The 24549-nt window shown below is 35.6% G+C and overlaps 1 protein-coding gene across 1 annotated transcript; it reads right to left on the minus strand.

Moving 5' to 3' along the window:
• Nucleotides 1–611: 611 nt before the first annotated feature.
• ca6 (carbonic anhydrase VI) lies at nucleotides 612–22243 on the minus strand. The gene is made up of 10 exons (XM_007246290.4): nucleotides 22067–22243; nucleotides 10665–10847; nucleotides 8955–9103; nucleotides 7705–7800; nucleotides 5561–5627; nucleotides 5309–5466; nucleotides 5075–5201; nucleotides 4887–4970; nucleotides 4694–4723; nucleotides 612–3308 (listed from the first exon to the last, which is right to left on the minus strand). The coding sequence occupies exons 1-10, from the start codon at nucleotides 22140–22142 to the stop codon at nucleotides 2695–2697; spliced, it is 1584 nt and encodes a 527-aa protein (XP_007246352.3). The 5' UTR covers nucleotides 22143–22243; the 3' UTR covers nucleotides 612–2694.
• Nucleotides 22244–24549: the final 2306 nt, after the last annotated feature.

Below are 24549 nucleotides of genomic sequence, written 5' to 3' on the forward strand. Positions count from 1 at the left end.
TTAGTTCAATCCAGTGTTGCATTAATTTTTCTCTAAGATCTTGCAGCAGCATTGATGATGTTAGAGTCTGACTGCTGCACAAAGCTTCTCCATCCAGCACATCCCAAAGATTCTCAATGTGGTTAAGATCTGGACTCTGTGGTGAACTCTCTCAATCCATGTGTGAAAATGATGATATCGTGCTCCCTGAACCCTGAACTCATTCACAATTTCAGCCCCATGAATCCTGACATTGTTATCTTGGAATATGGCCGTGCCATCAGGGAAGAAAAAATGCATTGATGGAATAACCTGGTCTATATTCAGTATATTCAGGTAGTCAGCTGACCTCATTCTTTCAGCACATACTGTTGCTGAACCTAGACCTGCAGACCAACTGCAGCATCAATCAACCCCACATCATTTACTTACTTAAATCCAGGTGGCGTCTTTTTTTTTTTGGCCAGGCAGTATATTAACCTTCTATGATGTATTCCTGGTGGAACAAAGTATGTTAAATGCCTGCAAAACTTCAGAAATATAATGTCCCATCCATCTGGCAACCCTATCAGCACCTTATCTTAACAGGTAAAACTTCATGCTTTCTCAAAACATTTATTCCACACAACAAATTGTATTATCTTGATGTAGATATGATTTATTCTTTATGTACAAAACATACTATATTTTTATGATCTGACACAGAGGAGACATAACTGAAGTACAAGTGATATCACACTCCAGAGAACTGCAGTGGTTAGTCAGTGGTTCACAGACATGAACAGAGCACCGCAAATGAAATGCATGAAATCGAATAATGCTTATATGCAGTTTATGTGCTGATATTTATCACTTATCCCCTGATAATTATGTCTGATGGTAATGACAATAAAAGTCACCATTACATAATACATATTATTTATACTGTATATGAAGTTCAGAAGTACAAAACTACTGTTTAAAAGAAAGGTTGATTGGTTTGACCTCGCCATAATATGGTAAAATGAGATGCCTTTATCTGTATCTTTATCTTAATCTATTTGATTTCATTAATAAATCATAAACATTTTGGTAGATTCAGTCTCAATATTTAAGTTATATAATGTTTTATTTAACTAAAACTTTTAACATCATTATCTTTCCAGAATTTCCATATGGGTGCATCTTCAATGTTCACTTCAATTCATCCCTTTTTACTGAGATTGAGATTATCCACCAAAATGAAATGAATGGAAGTTATTTGATTGTAATTATTTTTTACATTCTAATAATAACAAACATTTTCCAATTTATCACCTAATAGCAAATCAGCTGCTGATATATTGGTAAACCCCTAACGTTTATTACTTCCATCTATCCCTTTTAGTAATATTGAGATACACAAATAAATGGAAGTTATTTGATTGTTACTATCAGCTATAATTTCACATTCTAATAATATAATAATGATATTTTCCATTTATCACCCAATAACAAATTAGCTGCTGATATATAGGTGAACCCTTATGTTTTTTCACTTCCGTCTATCCCTTTTATTAATGAGATTGAGATACAGCTCTGGAAAAAAAAATTAAGAGACCACTTCAGTTTCTGAATCAGTTTCTCTGATTTTGCTGTTTATAGGTATATGTTTGAGTAAAATAAACATTGTTTTATTCTATAAACCATGGACAACATTTCTCCCAAATTCCAAATAAAAATATTGTCATTTATTTATTATATTGAGCATTTATTTGCAGAAAATGATAAATGGCTGAAATTACAAAAAAGATCCGGAGCTTTCAGAACTCAATATTCAAATTTGGTGGAATAACCCTGTTTTTTAATCACAGTTTTTATGCATCTTGGCATGTTCTCCTCCACCAGTCTTACACACTGCTTTTGGATAACTTTTTGCCACTTCTGGTACAAACATTTAAGCAGTTCAGCTTGGTTTGATGGTTTGTGATCATCTATCTTCCTATTGATTATATTCCAGAGGTTTTAAATTGGGTAAAATCAAAGAAACTCATCGTGTTTAAGTGGTAGTGATGTGCCATATCGTATCGCACGTGATAATATCACCAAAGTTTTTGAATATCGTGAATGATATCATACCCTGAAATATCGTGCCATATCACCCACCACTAATTATCACATCAGGGTACTACTTTTTTCTGTTTTTAGCAAAAGAAATATTCACATTGTTCTCACTTCCCATTATATATCTACTAGAGGCAGATTATATCTGTCCAGTATCATTTATTTTACTTTAATCCTGGATATATAGAGATATTTGGAGGAGTGCATTATTAGTATTATTAGTATCATGACATTCTGGATCATTGACTTCTGTTACAAATCTGATAAAATTATTTTTTTAATATCTCAATTAGCCATATCATATTGCACGCAATAATAAAATTTGAACTAATTTTTCTAATTCAGTGTTTTGTCATATCACTAAAAGTATTGTTATTGTGAAAATACCATGAAATATTGTGATATTATTTTAGAGCCATATCGCCCACCCCTATTAAGTGGTCTCTTTTTTTTTCAGAGCTGTACATAGAAATATTTGATAATAATAAATGGAAGTTATTTGATTGGAATTATCAGCTATATGTTTACATCCCAATAATAATAATACTTTCCAATTTATCACTCAGTAACATATTAGCTGCTCATACTGTATATTGTTCACCCCTACGTGAACCCAAACATCAGCAGGTGAGATCAGGAGCAGGAGTGCTCATTCTCCAGCTGAACTCCTCCATACAGACTCATGTGTGTGATGCCCCAGCTCAGCACATTGCCCTTGGCCATTTTGCCCTCACAGTGCATCTGCTCACGAATATCGTCAGCGCTCAGCACGTAATCCCACACGTTCACCTCCGTCATCTGCCCTACGAACGCGTCTGAGTCTGAGATGCCCAGGAAGCCGTCCTGGTCCTTCCCCAGGATAAGGACGCCTCCGGGTCTGATGGTGTACCCTGCCCGCAGGTACTGCTCATCACCCACCACCCCGTTGATCCACACCTCTGCCCCTCCAGTGTGAGAGGCCCAGGTCACGCAGTAGTGCGCCCAAGAGTGGGCATGGTGGTTATGGGGTAAGTTGACGAACTCGTTTCCAATCCACAGACCAATCTCATGGCCCATGGTGATGGTGAGCTCGTTGTCGTTGCCGGAGCTGGAGTAGGACAGCACGGTGTGTACGGGACGAGGGCGCATGTACAGGTTCATGCAAGCCGTGAAGGAGTGGAGGTTCATGGAGTGAGCCACATTGACCACAGCGTAACTTCCCAGCTTGTTCTCAGGGAAGTGTAGAACCAATGGGTATATAGCCTCATCTGAAATGACAATGTAAATAAAACACCTAGTTAATGACTCTAATAGCTTATTTGCTATACTTATTAGATTACAATCTTAAATGGCTCTTGATTTGGAGTGTGTGGAACGAAAGAACGAAATTTTGTTGGTTTTGTTGGCAATTAAGTTTGGCCACAGGACAAAAATTTTCCAGGTTTTGGAGAATGCAGACTAGTAGCTCTTCAGCCCAGAGGGTTGTAGAACCCAATTGCAAAACAGTTGAATTCAAAGCAAAAAGCAAAACTCAAGAAGAACCCGTGTCGTCAGGGTCGCGGTCCAATACACTACCGCAGCCCCGGCTAGTGAATTGAGACACGGCCGGGAAAACACGTCCTTATAAGGAGATAGGGAGCCGAAGAACGGGCGGAAACTAAAGTTGCGCCAAGCGTGACAAAAAGACAGGAGGAATCTAAGCAATTTTTTTTTTCATTATCTTTCATTACAGTTCAAACAAACTCACAAGCCAGATGTTTCATGCCAGTGTACTGGAATAAAATCACATACAGCACCTTTAAGTCTTATAACACAGTTCTATATAGAAAGTTATTTTAGCTTCTTTAAACTTGCATGCTTCATCTATAAAATCAAATAAACAAAAAAACAGTATAGATTTGTATGAAGCAGATACACCTTCATAAAGATTCTTTAAGGTGCACAACGAATGAGATTGCTCTTGACAGCCCCTTTAAATAAAAAAGTCATAGGTTATACAGAACAGTTAACAGTTATATTTGGAATATAATTATATATATTATATAATTATATAATTATATATAATTATAAATATTCAGAATATTTGGAAGCACTGAACTCAAATTAAAAAGAGTATAAGTATAGGTATAAATTACATTTATGATGATTTGATCAAATCACAAACAGCATGGAATGAGACACTGTTTGTATATAGACATGTTTTATTTCCACTTTTATCAGGAAGGTATTTTTTACCCTTTGTGCTAAAATATTTTTAAAATGTATACACTGTATATATTGTTCTTGCTGACATGCCAGTTATTGGTATGTCTGGTGTTAAATAAGTATTTAATATTAAATTTCAGTTTGGTTGCTATTTAATTTATATGATGGTCAAAAAAGTGTCCGAATGTTTCAGTCACAGATATTAATTTTGGTGCATTTCTATTTTAAAGAATACAAATATATTTTTAAAGGTCCTGTCAAGTACTGTGATGTTTTTTTTAAAGAACCAAGAGCTGTTTCCTTGTGCACCCAAAGATAAGAATCAATTAAAAAAGGATTTTTCCAAATAACTATTGTGGTTCACTCTGGATTCCTGTATTTTAAGTGTGGATTTCCATCTATACATTGTGGACCTCAACCTGTGAGAAAATATATCACTGGTGCTTACCCTTGTCTCTAGGTTTGGACCCACTCGCCTCTGAAAAGGAAGTAAGATAACAGGTTGGAATTCTTTGCTGTGTGAAATGACTAAGCATGTTATCTCCAAGAAAAGCTCAGTCAGGATTTTAAGAGTAAAAGTAAATTACTGTAAAGTAATTTGTTCTCTGAACAGAGATATGGTATAGTAGTGGGAGTAATACCTGAGTATACATGTTTGCCAAGAGAGGTGATCATGCTTTCGATGTTTGAAAGCTTTGCCTCGATCTCCTCCTGCCTGCAGAATGCTGAGAAGACAAAGAAGAAGATGAAGGATTAAGATCAAAATATAGACGGACTTAGTTCGTTTTTTTTTTTTCAAAAGAAATTCAAGCATGTGAAGTGTACTTACTGCCTTTGCCCAGGCGAGGAATGAAGGACGACTCCACCACTCTGTCGTTCAGAGGCTGAGCCATGCGGTAGTCGTTCCACAGGGTCTTATTCTCAAGGTCCATAAGAGTGCTCTCCAGCTTCCTGATCTGTGGAGTTCAGTCAATAAGCATTCATCTGTGACCTGTCTATCTGGTCATGTTAGAAAAGTAGAGATACAGCATGGCCGTAAGTCAAGGAGAAATGAAGAGAGTACCTGGTTGTGGGAGAGGGTGATGGGAGTATCAAACACAGTCCACAGAATGCTCTCGAAACACGGTGGCGTGGTGAGAGATCCCTCATACCTGAAGAAATTGGCGAGGTTCTCAGGGAGCATGGAGCGCACATTCAGAGAAGAAATATTCATAGACTGACCTGAAAAGAGTCACAGAGAGGAAGAGGGTAAAAACGAAGTCAACCATGAACACACTGAAATGAAATATCTGCTGTGTGACTTTATATCAGATACCTGCATATCTGACTTTAGCCAGGTTGTTGATGAATTCACTGTAGTAGGTGTTCTCAAAATGTCCATCCTAAATAAAATAAAAAACATCTAAATACAGGCAATAATATAACATGATATAACATAAAACTGTGCTGGTTTGCTTTTTCAGATTTTTTAATGATACATCGATGCACATAGACAAAGTAAGGCATTTTGAATTGGGGGTCCTGAAATCAAACAATCAATCAATTAACCTTCATTAACACTCGGAATACATTGAGGGTACCCCTCATTTTCAATACAGCCGAGCCTTTACAAAATAAAAGGGATTGAAAAATAAATGTAAATAGTTGAAATATAAAAACAAACAAACAATATAAGGTTTAATTAAGAAGAAATACAACAATTCAGAATAAAAGGATATGCAAACAGGCTAAAATGTAAAGCAATAAAACAAAGAGATAAATAATTAGAATAATAAAATATAAACACAATTAAAGAAATAAACTATGTTTAAACTATGTTTAAAGCTTTATTAGATGATTGTCCAAAGCTATACACTGAAAAATCTGCACCCGAGTGCTCTCTACTGCTGACTTCAATGGACTCTTCTCTCACCCAGACTCACTCTCTCTAATCAGATTATATACACACTTTTACAGAGGGGAAGAGGTGGGACAGAACAAAATTCTGGTCACACAGATCAGTAACCTGATATACAGCTTAAAAGAAGAAAGATGTCCAGCCCTGCTAAAATGAATTTGACCTTTTTGACCTGTGAACGGTGGAAAATCATATCTTATGTTTACTCATCATATACCTGGGTATAAGAGAGTCTGGGAAACAGGAAACGTCAGCATTTACACAGAAATGCTTAGACTGGTCAATCTAAGGCAATATAACAATTTAATGAAATTCTATTTTATTCTACAGTACTAAAGGTATATGTAATGATTATTATTATTTTTTTATTTTACTTATAATTTTAACTTTCATTAACTTTCAGTACTTTTGGGGCTCAGTCCAGAGCTAAATTTTGGATTCGGCACTTGCTCACTTTACTGTTTTCTAGCAAGACAAAACCCAAAGATCCAAACACTGTTAAAACTTAAAGTATACTTAAATTATACACAGCAGATTAAGAAAATATGTAAATAATATATTTAAAAAATAATTATTTCACAATATTATTAACATTTCGTCGCTGTCCGGCAAAAACCTTGTATCTCATTTTTATATTTTGACTTAATGTGAATCTGCCAGTTGGTCTTGGACAACATCAAAATGTCGTCAATAAAAAAATGCCGTTTGTGCTTTCTACAGTGACTTAAAGTAGGATTTTATCCCTACTGTAAAGTTACTATTTTCAAATGGGAATTGATTTGTTAAACTGTGACAATATGCAAGTCTATTCTATGCTTATAATAATATTGTTTTCTTCTTTAACACAATAAATGGGAAAATGTATTAATTCATCAAAGAAATCATGAAATTAAGTTTCTGAAGTTTAATGACAATAGAATTGGTTAGAATAAAAAAAAATACATTTTACAATAACTACTATATTAAAAAGGTTAAAAGGTCATAAAAATTCTTTTTATTTTGAACCTCATTTTCAAATCAATGTTAAAAGCTTGGCTGTTAGCTGCAGATAGATTCAGATGTATCTGTGCTGAGGTGAAAGCCTGTGGCAGTGCTGCAAGGGCAGTGACCCACAACAGACAGGCGCTAACTGCTGCGGATGACCTGCATTTATTACACTAAAGCCAAATGGAAGCTAGCAGGGTAACGTGCTATGGTGGATCAATGGGCCCATTCTGTACGGCAAAACTAATGTCTGCCTCACTTTAGGCCTGTTACTGCCTGTGGTGGGCCTGGTTGAGCTCTGGATAAAACTGTTAGCATTATCATTATTAGCATCATTTAAATAATGTGATTTACAGAGAATTACACTTGTTTAAACATATTGTGGGAACTTATTGGTTGCCTTTCTCTGTATATTTTCCTGTGCATAAAAGTGTTTTAGTCATTCTAATTCCACAAGATGGCAGTGTAGAGTTGAATCTTCCTAAATGAATAATAAAAGGTAAAAATGTTATGCTTTTAAAAACATGTATTCTGTTTAGAAGCCAGAAAGACAGATTATAAGTTTTAAAAGATCTCACCTCGTAGAAAAAGGCTAGAACTGCCAGTCCGTCTGGTTTATCCACAGCCTCCTCAAAGGTTTTGTACTTTTCAGAGTTGAAGTGAACCACGTGAAGCTGTGAAACACACCAACACAGTCAGAACAGACACTAAGAGTCTAAATCAATATCACTATAGATATATAGACATAGATATGAGGTCCGATGAGCTGAAGGCACAGTTGAATGTGTGGAAAGAGGGATGAAAAAAAATGATAAATAGATAAGAGGATTAGAACTGGTGACCTGCATCAAATGAGAACATTAGGCAAATAAAACTTTAATCATTGAGCATGGATAAAAAAATGAATGGAAGTGAATGGATGTGTTGAGGGATAAAAAAATAAAATGACAAATAAATGAGTGGAGGTGAATGGAAAAATTGGGTTTTAAGAAAACCCTGCGTTTAATTCAAAGGCTGTATACAAAGATCGCACTGAAAGTATCTGACTAAAATATCTATAGTTGAAAGTGGGGGAAAATTAATAAAAAATAATTAAGAAAATGAAAAAGAAGAATATAAGTTAGATGTTGCAATATTGCTTTACTACACAGCCCCTAAGATGACATGTTTAAAAAATATTAATGCATGGCCACAACTTATTAAGGCATGCGAATAAGATCCTAAGGCATGGCAACGACTTATTAAGGTGTGGGAATGAGGTCCTAATGTGTGGCCACGACTTATTAAGGCATAGGAATGAGATCCTAAGAGATAATAAGTGGTAGCCAGAGAATAACAAAGCTTGTTTTTTTTTGTAAATGAATGCCCATGAAGAAACTGAATATAACATCAAAGCTCCCTTAATCCAAGGATAATCTTTTGTAAGAAAATGTGTGAATTATTATATATATTTTTTTTCATCTTGGAATTAATTATTGTGATATTTTTGATTCTCTTGCAGTGAGAATTGGCGTAATTCTAAATAAAAACACTTAATTCCCATACAATAAGCTGATTGGCTCAGACTCAGACAGTATGCAGATCCATTTACCTTCCTTAGGCAGTCATATTGTGGACCTTGTGGCCACGCCTTAATGGCTATGATTTAATTAACTCGTATTCATGCCTTAATAAGTCGTAGCCACGCCATAGGATCTTATTCCCATGCCTTAATAAGTCGTAGCCACGCATAATATTTTTAACATGATGTCACCCTAGGGGCTTAGGGTAATATCACATTTTGTACCAGGTGGTATCATTAGGGCAAAAAGAGGGTAAAACATCTCACTTCTGCCATGTAACGGATGCCATCCAGAGTGTGTTCAGCCCCGCTGGCCTCCAGGTCCCATCCGCCCCAGTGCAGGTGCATTTGAACAGCTGTGTACCGGCTTGGCAGCCCCTTTGTTATCTTCATACTGGGCGGAAGGTTGATTTGGACTGTGAACACAAAAGAGAGAGAGAGAAGCAAGTCAGAACATATCAAAACTTTCACAACTGAAGACACAGGAGAGGCTGTTAGGATAAGATGAGTCATGATCTGGCATGAGGGAGATTCTAGTAAAGCAGTGTGCAATATCAAAGCGCAGAGACTTGTACAAGTCCACATATCTAATCAAAGCAACAACAACAAAAAAACATGAGGATCTCGTTTTCACATTTTGACATAATGTGAATTACAAAAGCAGAAATATTCTTTATGTAAGAAATATCAACATTTTGTCAATAGTAAAGCTTCAGCTTTGAATAAAATATGTATACAGTGATTTAAAGAAGGATTTAATCCCTCCTGTAAAGTTGCTATTTTGGAGATTTGATTGATTTGTAAAGCTGTGACAATACAAAGGTCTAGTCTATGCTTATATTAATACTGTTTTCTTCTTTACCTAAGATACCTAATTAAAGCAACAAAACAAAAACGTGAAAAAAAAGTTTATTGCACAAGCAATAAAAATGAACCAGCTTATTTTTTGGCGTTATAGACTTTAGTTTCAATGTCATACAAACAGTGTGTAACAATATTTTTTTATTAAGATTTACTCTGAATTATCAGATTAATACAAATAAAAAGACATGCTAAATATCAAGCTATTTAAATGTGTCCCAGATTGTCCTGTCTCTGTGATCCTGGAAAATACATCTATTTAATATATTAACCTTTGACATCAGTAGCATCACAACCTTCACCTGTTCTATTTTCAAAGGACTGAACACACAAATCTTTAGCAATTTTTTATAAAATAATTTCGCTTAACATAAATCATGTTGTACACTGTCAGCTTTCAGGAAACCGGAGAGAGTAAAAGAGTCATATATTTGTATATAAAAGTATAATTTGTTATGGTCAGAATCCTATTAACACATATTTAGCTTGTAAAATATCAAGTTAATTACAATAATTGTTAAAGATTAAAATGTATCTTTTTCTCTGAAATTATCCACCCTGTCATTACCTACCTTTTTGTTTATTTGTTTATTTTATTTGGATCCCCATTAGCTCCTATAATGATAGCAGCTATTCTTCCAGGGGTCCATCAGACATAAAACACACAAAATCAATGTGCAGATGTGTTTCAAATAGTTACATAAATGTGTAGTAGTAATTTAGCTTTTCTGAATGAATTGGCTGGACCTGCGGAGTCTGACATCCATCATCAACAACAGAGTACTTGAAGTCCTGACAGTGCTGGAGAGAAGCCACTTATGAGGGCAGTCTGAGAACTGACCATTTATTTCCATCTCCACTCTGCCAGCAATTTTCCATGAGGGGCTGGAAATACGGCTCAAATGTCTTCGGTCATGTCCTTCCTGATTCCTTTACAACTGAAACTGAAAATTAAAATGTGTAGACCTACATATTTACCTAAAGTTTAATCTGACCATGACCTCAAAAGTTTCTGGACTTTCCACAAATACAATCAGAGCAGTGTTTTTTACACTTTAACACTTTAACACTGTGCACAGAAACCCCACTTTAACCCGGCTGAGCTCAGCTTTTTACCTGAGTGGCCGTTGTTGGTCATGAGAAAGTTGCCGTTCTTGACCTCTCCATATCCTGTGAGCTCCAGTTGCAGAAGGTGAGGGTTGAAGCGCACTGAGCGTCTCTGGATGTCGATGGGGGACTGCTTGCGACCTCCACAGGATGGGTACTTTTCAGGCCAGTGCATCTGGTCCAAATCCCCCTCTGTGGAAAAGAGGGAAAGGTTACACAGGTCTGGGAAAACCATAACATCTAACCAGTATCTTTATAATTTCTTTATAAGCTAATATTATATATGACAGAACCACTTTAAATTAAGGCTCTTTTTAAAGGGTTTATAAATAGTTAAAAAAATAGTATTTGTTATAACTTAAGTTGTTAATACTTAAAAACACTAATAAGCACTTTCAACACATAAATAGAAAGAAGAACAGTGACAATGACGTTTTAACATATGTAATAAAATTATATAGAAAGTCAGTTTACTCATTCAATATGTTATTATAGTTAAATGAATAAAGTTATCAACAGAAATTGTAATGATATGATAACTGTTGAAAAACATCTATTAAGATCTGGGGTTTAACAGTATAAATGAATGTGGGAACACTATTTGGTACATAATAACCATTGTAATAACCACTATTTTTATAAACTCTTTATAAAGGAGCCTAATTTTAAAGTGGTACCTATTTAACATTGGCAAATAAGGATTTTACGATATCAATACACTCATTATTAACCTGCATGCTGTTAAATAACTAAATCTGCTATCATGTTTCGGAAGACATTGTTAAAACGACTAGGTACGATCTACACCTGTACACTTTCACACTTCTCAAAATGTTAATGAATACATTTCTCTGTGATTCTGATAAAATATAATATGTTATGCTCTGTAAATTGAATGAGACTGAATTCCAGATGGTTCTCGACCCTCAACAGATTTAAAAAAGTTTATGCACTAGGTGTATTTTCCTAGTAGCTCTTTAGACAGTGTATTTATTCATTTTATGGGTGTTTCCAATAACATGCAGTACAAATGTTAAGCTGGAAAAGGACTATCACTTCGGAGGAAGTTCGGAGGAAAGTTTACCCATCAGTCATACATGTGTGCTGAAGCGTATGGGTTGTTTTTGTGTTTGATGATGGTGATGTTTCATGAGGGTGTTTAAACAACTAGCAGTTTCCGTCCACCCACATCCACACACACACATGCTCAGTGTGTAGGGAATATAAGAACACTACTGATGGAAACAGTAGTGTTTTCATCAAAAAGTGATTAAGCATATGAGGTGAGACAAAATAACATATAAAATAATATATATCGCATTGCTTTTATTCCGCAATGCATTATTAATACGTGATGTAAAATATTAATTTTTTTTTAATTCAAACACAGGTGCTCTAAACTCCCTAAGACTCACCACAATTACTCCACATAGTGGCACTAATAAAATTAATTAAATAATTCCTGGTATTTGCTTATTTGGGAATATTTTATCTTCTTCAGTAACACAGATGCCGTAAAATATTATAGAGATCTGACCTGTGATATATTATATTAATATATTAAAAGTGATTTTGTGATATCATCATTTTCATGTCCAAGGTATCATGATAATATTGAATTGTAAGATGCCCTGTGATTCCCACCCCTAGCCTGAATCTCAAATGACTTCCTATTAGACTCGTAATTAGGGAAAAACAAAATTGGGAAACATTTACATTGTGTTTTCTTGTTGGTCTGTGATATTTATTGCAATATAATTTAGATATTAATATTAGGATATTAATAATGTGCACTGTGAATCCAAGACTGGAGTAAAATAAATGCTATTGGGCAGATATGATCTACATCTGGAGGATAGTGTAAAATGTATTTTTGCATTACACAGGAAAAAATGATGATGATGATGATGATGATGATAATGATGTTGGATTTAACTTGCCTTAAGCCACATTGCACATCCACCAACGTAACTATTATGCAGGCACACATACATATTGATATATGGTGCAGACCTAATCATCATGCACTATTTGTGTAGAGAATTTAAAGTATGAGTATGAGTAGAGTGAGAATGTTTTATTTGTGGGAAACATTACAATAAAAGAGAGTTAATGACTAAGAGCTTTTTGACACTTTGCCACACCCCTTTACACCACCCCACTGGCTGCTCAGTGTGGGAAAGAACCCCTGGCCCATTCACAACATCCTGATGTTTTAAACCAGAGTCTGGCCTGTGGTTGAGAACTGTCAGTGTTCTGGCACACGTGTTAGATATAACACCTTTTAAATAGGGAATATGGCAAATACCACACATCTGTCCCCATGCAAGCTGCCAGTCATGGTTAATATTTGGTGGTTGTTTCAGAGTAAAGGCTGAGGTGACATTTTACAGTCCTTCACACTTTAAATAAATACATCTATAGCAATGCTGCTGTACACTATGCATCAAAAGTTGGAGTAAAATAAATAGTATTAAGTAGATAATCAATAATCTGGTAGAGGTAGTCATGTAAGAGAACTTTGTATTTAGCAGAAAAAAAGTTTTGAATTTTTTTTATTGACATTGCACACAACATTGCACCTTCTGCAATGTAGCTATTGCACATTGTGCACATTGTGATATCGATCTTAAAACAATATTTTGTGCAGCCCTAATTCATATAATAATGTTACAGCAAACAAATCATGTTGAGTACTACAAGATTCAGTACATTCAGCTCTGGAAAGAAAAATAAGAGTTTCTGATGATGAGTTTCTTTGATTTTACAAAATTGAAAACCTCTTGAATATAATCAAAGGAAGATGGATGATCACAAGCTATCAAAACAAACTGAACTGCTTGATATTTTGCACCAGGGGTGGCATAAAGTATTTTCAAAAGCAGTGTGTAAGACTGATTGAGGAGAACATGCCAAGATGCATTAAACTGTGATTGTTTCACCAAATATTGATTTCTGATCTCTTAAATCTTTATGAAAAGGAACTTTTTTTGCAATGTTTAGGGTCTGAAAGCTCTGCATCTGTTTTCAGACATTTCTCATTTTCTGCAAATAAATGCTTTAAATGACAATATGTTTATTTAGAATTTGGAAGAAATGTTGTCCGTAGTTTATAGAATAAAACAACAATGTTCATTTTACTCAAACATATACCTATAATTAGCAAAATCAGATAAACTGATTCAGAAACTAAAGTGGTCTCTTTATTTTTTTCCCAGAGCGGTATACTATAGGTATATAGTAAATCAGTTTAGTCTGAAAAAATGCACATCCCAGGGTTGTAGGCAGTTGAAAGTTCTGTTTCAATAACCCCACCTGTCCCTCACAACTACCAGAGATACCAGAGCATCTGAGCCTCTGCAACAGCTGATGTAACAGCTTCTCCCACCAGGCAATCAGACTCCTCAACACACAGTCATGAAACTAAACCCTGCCTAACTACAGATACACACACAGACTGAAACTATCAGAAATTTGAAACTGAAACTATTCGAATTTTGCTTCTATATACTGTATCCTATTAAATAGTATTGTGTGAGTCCTGTCTGCAGTATTTACCGTATTTACTGTAGTGTTATAGATCTATGTTTTTTTATAGTTTGCACTTGTCTATATTGTACTGTTTGTTCCATGTTGCACCGTGTTGGATCCAGGGGAATGTAATTTCATTGCCCTGTGTAGAATGACAATTTCATAGAATTCAAATAATACAAGACAGATCATACAAGCATCAAACAAAAGCACATTGTTCCCTGTTTACAGTGTATTGTGGCCATAAACATAAGGTATTCAGCTGGAATACATTTGTTATAATCTGCTTATAACTGTCAGTAGTATTGCTTTATAGGCTCTACAGACTCTACAGAAATAAAGGTGTGGCAAAAGGTTCTCAGAACAATGCAACAGAAAAACCACTGATGGGTGTGTAAGTGTGAAAGTGTGAAAAACCTTTAAATGAACTGTTGCTTGATGTAAAGGTTTCTACAAAAGATGGTTTCAAAATTGGGACCAAAAGAAGTTTTTTATATGGCATCGCTTAATGTCTTTTGTTGCATCTTTATTTTAAAGATCCTTGTTTAGGTAGTAATTGATGTATCTAAGCTGGACACCAAGGTCATTAGACAGTGTTATCTGTTTTAATGCAGAACATGACATTGATTGAACAAAATTCTAATGCCAAAAAAAGTCTTTTTTGCAAAAGAAAAGGAAGACAGCTGATTTTTTTTTGTTTTAACCAAGCTTCAACATTTTCCAATCGTCAATGAGATATTAACATAGAATAGAAACATTTAGTCGGATGTTGGCAACCAAAACCTGGCATTTGCTAAATTTCCTAATGTTAATGGCCGTTAAATATAAAATTCATTAATTTGTTTATCCAAACTTCCGTGTTTTTACAAAGTTGGGTTTTAATGTCAATTTTATTTCCATTTTTAACCTAAATTTAATGTTTGTACCACATTGGGTTTTAATCTCAACTTGATTTTCATTTTCACCCAAAATGAACATTTGTGCAATATTGGGTTTTGACGCAAACTTGATTTTTGTTATAAATCAAAATTAACATCTTTACAATGTTAGGTTTACATCAACCTGATTTGCATTGTCAAACTAAATTAACATCTGAACAATGTTGAGTTCTGATGTCAGCCTGATTACAAATTTCAACCAGAATTAACATCTGTACAATGTTGAGTTTTGGTGTTAAACTGATTTCAATTTTCAACCAAAATTAACATCTGTACAATGTTGAGTTTTAATTTTAACCTGATTCTAACTTTCAACTAATTCAACATCTGCCCAATAATGGAGTCCAATGTCTTTCTGATGTCAAACTGACATATGCTGCCTGCTGGGATTGGTTAACATTATATTAATCTTATATTTTGTAAAGAATTACTACTAACCTGCATATGCACTAACTTAGTGGATTAAATACTTTAAGTATTTTTTTTTAGAATTGTCCAACTCTCTGTAAACTTTAGAATGTCAAGAATAAGTGAAAAAATAATTGTAAAAATAAAACATGCACACTGAACAAACCGGATTGTTGCTGATATGTTCTTTTAAACAAATAAATGCTTTAAATGACAATATTTTATTTAAAATTTGGAAGAAATGTTGTCCGTAGTTTATAGAATAAAACAACAATGTTCATTTTACTCAAACATATACCTATAATTAGCAAAATCAGATAAACTGATTCAGAAACTAAAGTGGTCTCTTTATTTTTTTCCCAGAGCGGTATACTATAGGTATATAGTAAATCAGTTTAGTCTGAAAAAATGCACATCCCAGGGTTGTAGGCAGTTGAAAAAGTTCTGTTTAAATAACCCCACCTGTCCCTCACAACTAACAGAGATACCAGAGCATCCGAGCCTCTGCAACAGCTGATGTAACAGCTTCTCCCACCAGGCAATCAGACTCCTCAACACACAGTCATGGAACTAAACCCTGCCTAACTACAGATACACACACAGACTGAAACTATCAGAAATTTGAAACTAAATTTGAAACTATTCAAATTTTGCTGCTATATACTGTATCCTATTAAATAGTATTGTGTGAGTCCTGTCTGCAGTATTTACCGTATTTACTGTAGTGTTATAGATCTATGTTTTTTTATAGTTTGCACTTGTCTATATTGTACTGTTTGTTCCATGTTGCACCGTGTTGGATCCAGGGGAATGTAATTTCATTGCCCTGTGTAGAATGACAATAAAAACCTCTTAACTTGACTTGAATAAACATTTATGAAAAAAAAAAAACATTTTCATAGAATTCAAACAATACAAGACAGATCATACAAGCATCAAACAAAAGCACATTGTTCCCTGTTTACAGTGTATTGTGGCCTTAAACATAAGGTATTCAGCTGGAATACATTTGTTATAATCTGCTTATAACTGTCAGTAGTATTGCTTTATAGGCTCTACAGACTCTAAAGAAATAAAGGCAAAAGGTTCTCAGAACGATGCAACAGAAAAACCACTGATGGGTGTGTAAGTGTGAACGTGTGAAAAACCTTTAAATGAACTGTTGCTTGATGTAAAGGTTTCTACAAAAGATGGTTTCAAAATTGGGACCAAAAGAAGTTTTTTATATGGCATCGCTTAATGTCTTTTGTTGCATCTTTATTTTAAAGATCCTTGTTTAGGTAGTAATTGATGTATCTAAGCTGGACACCAAGGTCATTAGACAGTGTTATCTGTTTTAATGCAGAACATGACATTGATTGAACAAAATTCTAATGCCAAAAAAAGTCTTTTTTGCAAAAGAAAAGGAAGACAGCTGATTTTTTTTTGTTTTAACCAAGCTTCAACATTTTCCAATCGTCAATGAGATATTAACATAGAATAGAAACATTTAGTCGGATGTTGGCAACCAAAACCTGGCATTTGCTAAATTTCCTAATGTTAATGGCCGTTAAATATAAAATTCATTAATTTGTTTATCCAAACTTCCGTGTTTTTACAAAGTTGGGTTTTAATGTCAATTTTATTTCCATTTTTAACCTAAATTTAATGTTTGTACCACATTGGGTTTTAATCTCAACTTGATTTTCATTTTCACCCAAAATGAACATTTGTGCAATATTGGGTTTTGACGCAAACTTGATTTTTGTTATAAATCAAAATTAACATCTTTACAATGTTAGGTTTACATCAACCTGATTTGCATTGTCAAACTAAATTAACATCTGAACAATGTTGAGTTCTGATGTCAGCCTGATTACAAATTTCAACCAGAATTAACATCTGTACAATGTTGAGTTTTGGTGTTAAACTGATTTCAATTTTCAACCAAAATTAACATCTGTACAATGTTGAGTTTTAATTTTAACCTGATTCTAACTTTCAACTAATTCAACATCTGCCCAATAATGGAGTCCAATGTCTTTCTGATGTCAAACTGACATATGCTGCCTGCTGGGATTGGTTAACATTATATTAATCTTATATTTTGTAAAGAATTACTACTAACCTGCATATGCACTAACTTAGTGGATTAAATACTTTAAGTATTTTTTTTTAGAATTGTCCAACTCTCTGTAAACTTTAGAATGTCAAGAATAAGTGAAAAAATAATTGTAAAAATAAAACATGCACACTGAACAAACCGGATTGTTGCTGATATGTTCTTTTAAACAAATAAATGCTTTAAATGACAATATTTTATTTAAAATTTGGAAGAAATGTTGTCCGTAGTTTATAGAATAAAACAACAATGTTCATTTTACTCAAACATATACCTATAATTAGCAAAATCAGATAAACTGATTCAGAAACTAAAGTGGTCTCTTTATTTTTTTCCCAGAGCGGTATACTATAGGTATATAGTAAATCAGTTTAGTCTGAAAAAATGCACATCCCAGGGTTGTAGGCAGTTGAAAAAGTTCTGTTTAAATAACCCCACCTGTCCCTCACAACTAACAGAGATACCAGAGCATCCGAGCCTCTGCAACAGCTGATGTAACAGCTTCTCCCACCAGGCAATCAGACTCCTCAACACACAGTCATGGAACTAAACCCTGCCTAACTACAGATACACACACAGACTGAAACTATCAGAAATTTGAAACTAAATTTGAAACTATTCAAATTTTGCTGCTATATACTGTATCCTATTAAATAGTATTGTGTGAGTCCTGTCTGCAGTATTTACCGTATTTACTGTAGTGTTATAGATCTATGTTTTTTTATAGTTTGCACTTGTCTATATTGTACTGTTTGTTCCATGTTGCACCGTGTTGGATCCAGGGGAATGTAATTTCATTGCCCTGTGTAGAATGACAATAAAAACCTCTTAACTTGACTTGAATAAACATTTATGAAAAAAAAAAAACATTTTCATAGAATTCAAACAATACAAGACAGATCATACAAGCATCAAACAAAAGCACATTGTTCCCTGTTTACAGTGTATTGTGGCCTTAAACATAAGGTATTCAGCTGGAATACATTTGTTATAATCTGCTTATAACTGTCAGTAGTATTGCTTTATAGGCTCTACAGACTCTAAAGAAATAAAGGCAAAAGGTTCTCAGAACGATGCAACAGAAAAACCACTGATGGGTGTGTAAGTGTGAACGTGTGAAAAACCTTTAAATGAACTGTTGCTTGATGTAAAGGTTTCTACAAAAGCTGGTTTCAAAATTGGGACTCTACAGAAATTAAGGTGTGGCAAAAGGTTCTCAGAACGATGCAACAGAAAAACCACTGATGGGTGTGTAAGTGTGAAAGTGTGAAAAACCTTTAAATGAACTGTTGCTTGATGTAAAGGTTTCTACAAAAGATGGTTTCAAAATTGGGACCAAAAGAAGTTTTTTATATGGCATCGCTTAATGTCTTTTGTTGCATCTTTATTTTAAAGATCCTTGTTTAGGTAGTAATTGATGTATCTAAGCTGGACACCAAGGTCATTAGACAGTGTTATCTGTTTTAATGCAGAACATGACATTGATTGAACAAAATTCTAATGCCAAAAAAAGTCTTTTTTGCAAAAGAAAAGGAAGACAGCTGATTTTTTTTTGTTTTAACCAAGCTTCAACATTTTCCAATCGTCAATGAGATATTAACATAGAATAGAAACATTTAGTCGGATGTTGGCAACCAAAACCTGGCATTTGCTAAATTTCCTAATGTTAATGGCCGTTAAATATAAAATTCATTAATTTGTTTATCCAAACTTCCGTGTTTTTACAAAGTTGGGTTTTAATGTCAATTTTATTTCCATTTTTAACCTAAATTTAATGTTTGTACCACATTGGGTTTTAATCTCAACTTGATTTTCATTTTCACCCAAAATGAACATTTGTGCAATATTGGGTTTTGACGCAAACTTGATTTTTGTTATAAATCAAAATTAACATCTTTACAATGAGCTTTGGTTGGAGCTGTAACCCGCGGTAGAGCTGGCCTGGGGACCTTTCCAACACCTCAGTATGAGAAAGTCAAGGGGAAGGAGAGATGCAGACTGGTGCAGGAGGAAGTGAGGGCAGAGGTGGAGGAGAGGAGGATTAGCAGAGCTGTCGGTTTGAGGCAGCAGGGTGCCTGGACAAGGTGGGAGCAGGCCATGGACAGGAAAGTCACATGGTCTGAGCTGTGGCGGGCAGAGCCGCAGCGCATAAAGTTCCTTGTCCAGGCAGTGTACGACATCCTGCCCAGCCCATCAAACCTCTCCATCTGGGGCAAGACGGAGTCTCCCAACTGTCCGCAGTGCCCAGGCAGAGGAACATTGGAGCACATCCTGAGCTGCTGCCCAGTAGCTCTTGGGCAGGGGCGATACACCTGGCGCCACAACCAAGTCCTGAGACCCATTGCGGAAGCCATCAGCATGGGAATCAGCAGTAGCAAACGGTCCCACTCCACCACCCAGATGATCGCCTTTGTGAAGGCTGGCGAGCGCCTGGGGAAAACCACCGGAGCCAGAAACCCAGCAGGACTGCTGGCGACGGCGAAAGACTGGCAGCTGTCGGTTGACCTGGAGAAACAACTGAAGTTTCCCCAGCACATAGTCGCCACCACCCTGAGGCCAGACATCCTCCTGGTCTCAGAGGAGACAAAGAACATCCTCCTGATTGAGCTAACAGTTCCATGGGAGGACCGATTGGATGAGGCCCACGAGAGGAAAAGGACCAAGTACGAGGAGCTGGTTATAGACTGCCGCAAGCAGGGCTGGAAGGCAAAGTGCATGCCCATCGAGGTAGGCTGTAGGGGGTTTGCAGGCCAATCACTCTACAAGACCCTGAGCGCTCTGGGCATAACTGGGATGGAGAGAAGAAGGGCCATCAAGAAAATCATGGAGGAAGCAGAGAAAGCCTCCAGATGGCTCTGGATCAGGAGAAGTGACCCATGGAGTAGTAGCAAATGCCACCTGAACACAAGCCGGGTCTGATCAACCTAGGCTGGGTCGCCAAGGAGAGGGTGTCTGATGTTGAAAGACCCGAAACACCCGAGGACCCTTGGTTACATCACTGACGATGTGTTCAGGAGCATCCTAGAGATGTATTTCATCAAGTGGAGCATCCTAGAGATGTATTTCATCAAGCACTACAAAAGATGGTTTCAAAATTGGGACCAAAAGAAGTTTTTTATATGGCATTGCTTAATGTCTTTTGTTGCATCTTTATTTTAAAGATCCTTGTTTAGGTAGTAATTGATGTATCTAAACTGGACACCAAGGTCATTAGACAGTGTTATCTGTTTTAATGCAGAACATGACATTGATTGAACAAAATTCTAATGCCAAAAAAAGTCAATTTGGCAAAAGAAAAGGAAGACAGCTGATTTTTTTTTTGTTTTAACCAAGCTTCAACATTTTCCAATCGTCAAAGAGATATTAACATAGAATAGAAACATTTAGTCGGATGTTGGCAACCAAAACCTGGCATTTGCTAAATTTCCTAATGATAATGGTCATTAAATATAAAATTCATTAATTTGTTGGGTTGGGTTTTAATGTCAATTTTATTTCCATTTTTAACCTAAATTTAATGTTTGTACCACACTGGGTTTTAATCTCAACTTGATTTTCATTTTCCCCCTAAATGAACATTTGTGCAATATTGGGTTTTGACGCAAACTTGATTTTTGTTATAAATCAAAATTAACATCTTTACAATGTTAGGTTTACATCAACCTGATTTGCATTGTCAAACTAAATTAACATCTGAACGATGTTGAGTTTTGATGTCAGCCTGATTACAAATTTCAACCAGAATTAACATCTGTACAATGTTGAGTTTTAATTTTAACCTGATTCTAACCCTTAACTAATTCAACATCTGCCCAATAATGGAGTCCAACGTCTTTCTGATGTCAAACTGACATATGCTGCCTGCTGGGATTGGTTAACATTATATTAATCTTATATTTTGTAAAGCATTACTACTAACCTGCATATGCACTAACTTAGTGGATTAAGTACTTTAAGTACTTTTTTTTAGAATTGTTTAACTCTTTGTAAACTTTAAAACTTTTAAACTTTATTTAAGAATAAGTGAAAAAATGCCTGAATAATTGTAAAAATAAAACATGCACACTGAACACACCGGATTGTTGCTGGTATGTTCTTTTAAACAAATGAATGGAAAAGAATGCAAAGATATTTCTGGGAAATAAATGAGTTTGCCATTAAGGTCTATTACATTACATAACACACTACTCTTTACTACCTGCTGATCCCACGCAACTGAGTGTGACTGATTCTTTACTCTTAAACAAGACTGTTATTCATAAACAACACTATATTATATATAACTCTTTAACACAGTGATAAATAGGCAATTTCATACCTCTTCAACAGACTGATTACCTGACACACATCTTTCATTAGGAACATGTGAATAGATCAGGCTGGTAATGTTAAAAGCCTCACTGAAAGTGTGTGTTAAACAGTGATTTACTCACCTTGATATGTCCAGTGTACTCCAGCCCAGGAAAAGCCCACCCAAACGACATGTATCAACAGGGCAAGCAGCTTCATTCTCCAGCTGTGTGTGTGTGTGTGTGAATCTGTGTGTGAGTATGAGTGTGTGTGTATCTATGTCTTGACCCAGAGCCACTCTGCTCAATAGACTGAAGCAGTGCTCTGCTTTCTAGGACACAGGCCTGGCTGTTTTCCCACCCGTATTCCAACCAGCTCCGCCCCCTGAACTTCGTGATTGGCTAGACTGGCATGGCTATTTATATTTGTTCTTTTGCTTGTTTTGAATGAATCTTCCTGACACAGGGTTTTAGACTTATTTGTTTTTGACATTTTCCATTAAGTCATCAAATATTATTATCTTTAACCTATTTTTGGACGGAATTACTTGACCCCAGGTCGTGGGACACAATAATATTGAAGGGGTCACATTACAGAACAATGACTTTCCTAACTTGTTTGTGAAGTTTGTGTGACTTTACAAAAACCTATGCATTTACGTACAGTACATTATACCACAGTTAGTTCCGACCCTGCAGTGTGATTGGCTGAGAGGCGTTCTATGAGTGCCGTTATCAACCCGTTATGCACTGTAGTCGGAGCTCTCCATGCCCTTTACACTCGCAATGTCAGTGGGCCCCTATCCATGCCAGTACACAAGGAACATGTGTGAAAAAAAAAATCAGGATTTTCATGGGCCCCTCTCCTTACTCGGGCCCTGGGTAGTCAGGTCCACTTTCCCCCCACTGCCACGCCCATGTCTCCATTTATTACTACTCCACATACAGGTAAACTAGCAACGATGCAGGAAAACAGCAGAGCTACAAACTCATTTTTATTTAAGCTTGTAGAGTGTTTAACAGTTGATAAGCATCTAAACAAAGCAGATATTTTCTATGTGTAAGTTTATATAAAGTGCAAAGACAGTTAAACATTTATAACAGGTTATAAGAATCAAGATGAAGCAGAAATTATGTATTTCTTAGTTTATATGGACTGTAAAGACAATTAAACATTTATAACAATTTACAAGCATCTAGATAAAGCAGACATTATGTATTTGTAAGTTCATATAAGAGACCACTATAGTTTCTGAATCAGTTTCTCTGATTTTACTATTTATAGGTTTATAGGTTTATGTTTGAGTAAAATGAACATGTTTGTTGTTTTATTCTATAAAGTACAGACAACATTTCTCCCAAATTCCAAATAAATATATTTTCATTTAGAGCATTTGTTTGCAGAAAATGAGAAATGGCTGAAATAACAAAAAGATGCAGAGCTTTCAGACCTCCAATAATGCAAAGAAAACAAGTTCATATCCATAAAGTTTTAAGAGTTTAGAAATCTATATTTGGTGGAATAACCCTGGTTTTTAATCACAGTTTTCATGCATCTTGGCATGTTCTCCTTCACCAGTCTTTCACACTGCTTTTGGAAATCTTTTTTGCAAAAATTCTAGCAGTTCAGCTTGGTTTGATGGCTTGTGATCATCCATCTTCCTCTGGATTATATTCCAGAGGTTTTCAATTTGGTAAAATCAAAGAAACTCATCATTTTTAAGTGGTCTCTTATTTTTATTTTTGTATGACAACTTATAAACATCTAAACTAAGTAGATATTATGTATTTGTCAGTTTACATGGTTTGTGAATACAGGTAAATAATTATAACAGTAAGCAAAAATTGAATAGCACTAAAGTTATTCTCAGTAGAGTAGGCAGGAAACAGCTAGCCAATCGTAATGCAGGGGGGCGTGGCATGTCAGAATACAGGTGGGTAATAAAATACCAACACATGGGTTGAGAGGGTGGATCTTTCTCTCTCTCTCACACACACACACACACACACACACACACACACACACACCGTGCCTGAGGCGTGTACTAACACATCAGTGGGGGTCTCTCTCTCTCTCTCTCTCTCTCTCTCTCTCTCTCTCAATGGTTTGCGTGCATTGAGAAGCAGATGGATTTATAGCTGAGAGCTGCCATGTGCTTTCACTCAGCTCTCACATTAACTGGTTTATTCTGAAGAGATGCTCTGTTTCCTCATGAGTAAACTGTTAGTGCTCCTACACCCTGCTCTAATATAAATACATCACACTGATGATGACTGTGCTGACGATCTCTTTCTGATAGCACAGAGACAACGTCACTCTCAGACGTATTGTATAAACATGTGAGATCTGCTATTTACTCACAGCCGCTCTTAACAGACTGCAGCACATTCAGACAGTTCATCAGTGTGCTTAGAGTTATAACAACAAGTTGCATTAAAATAGTAATTTCATATTTTGTGAATGGATATATTTCATTTTGAATCATTGCTGTGGTTGTACAGCAAACAGGTCCTTCCTGCTTCTATGTCAACAGTTCTGAGTAAAGGGAAGCGGATCTGTACAGCTTGTTCAATGAGTCCAACTAATGTTATCTAGAATCTGTTCTCTTGTGTGCATCCATCCATCC

Source organism: Astyanax mexicanus, chromosome 13, assembly GCF_023375975.1.
Source record: "Astyanax mexicanus isolate ESR-SI-001 chromosome 13, AstMex3_surface, whole genome shotgun sequence".
Classification (NCBI taxonomy): Eukaryota; Metazoa; Chordata; class Actinopteri; order Characiformes; family Acestrorhamphidae; genus Astyanax; species Astyanax mexicanus.

Bases quoted from the DNA above. Each gene is read 5' to 3' on its own strand.
- ca6 (XM_007246290.4), bottom strand. From the start codon at position 22,142: ATGAAGCTGCTTGCCCTGTTGATACATGTCGTTTGGGTGGGCTTTTCC. The intron at 5,467-5,560 runs GTATCTGATATA...GACTCTTTTCAG, and splicing joins GGCTAAAGTCAGATATGCAG to GTCAGTCTATGAATATTTCT. The intron at 5,202-5,308 runs GTACTCTCTTCA...TGAACTCCACAG, and splicing joins TCACCCTCTCCCACAACCAG to ATCAGGAAGCTGGAGAGCAC.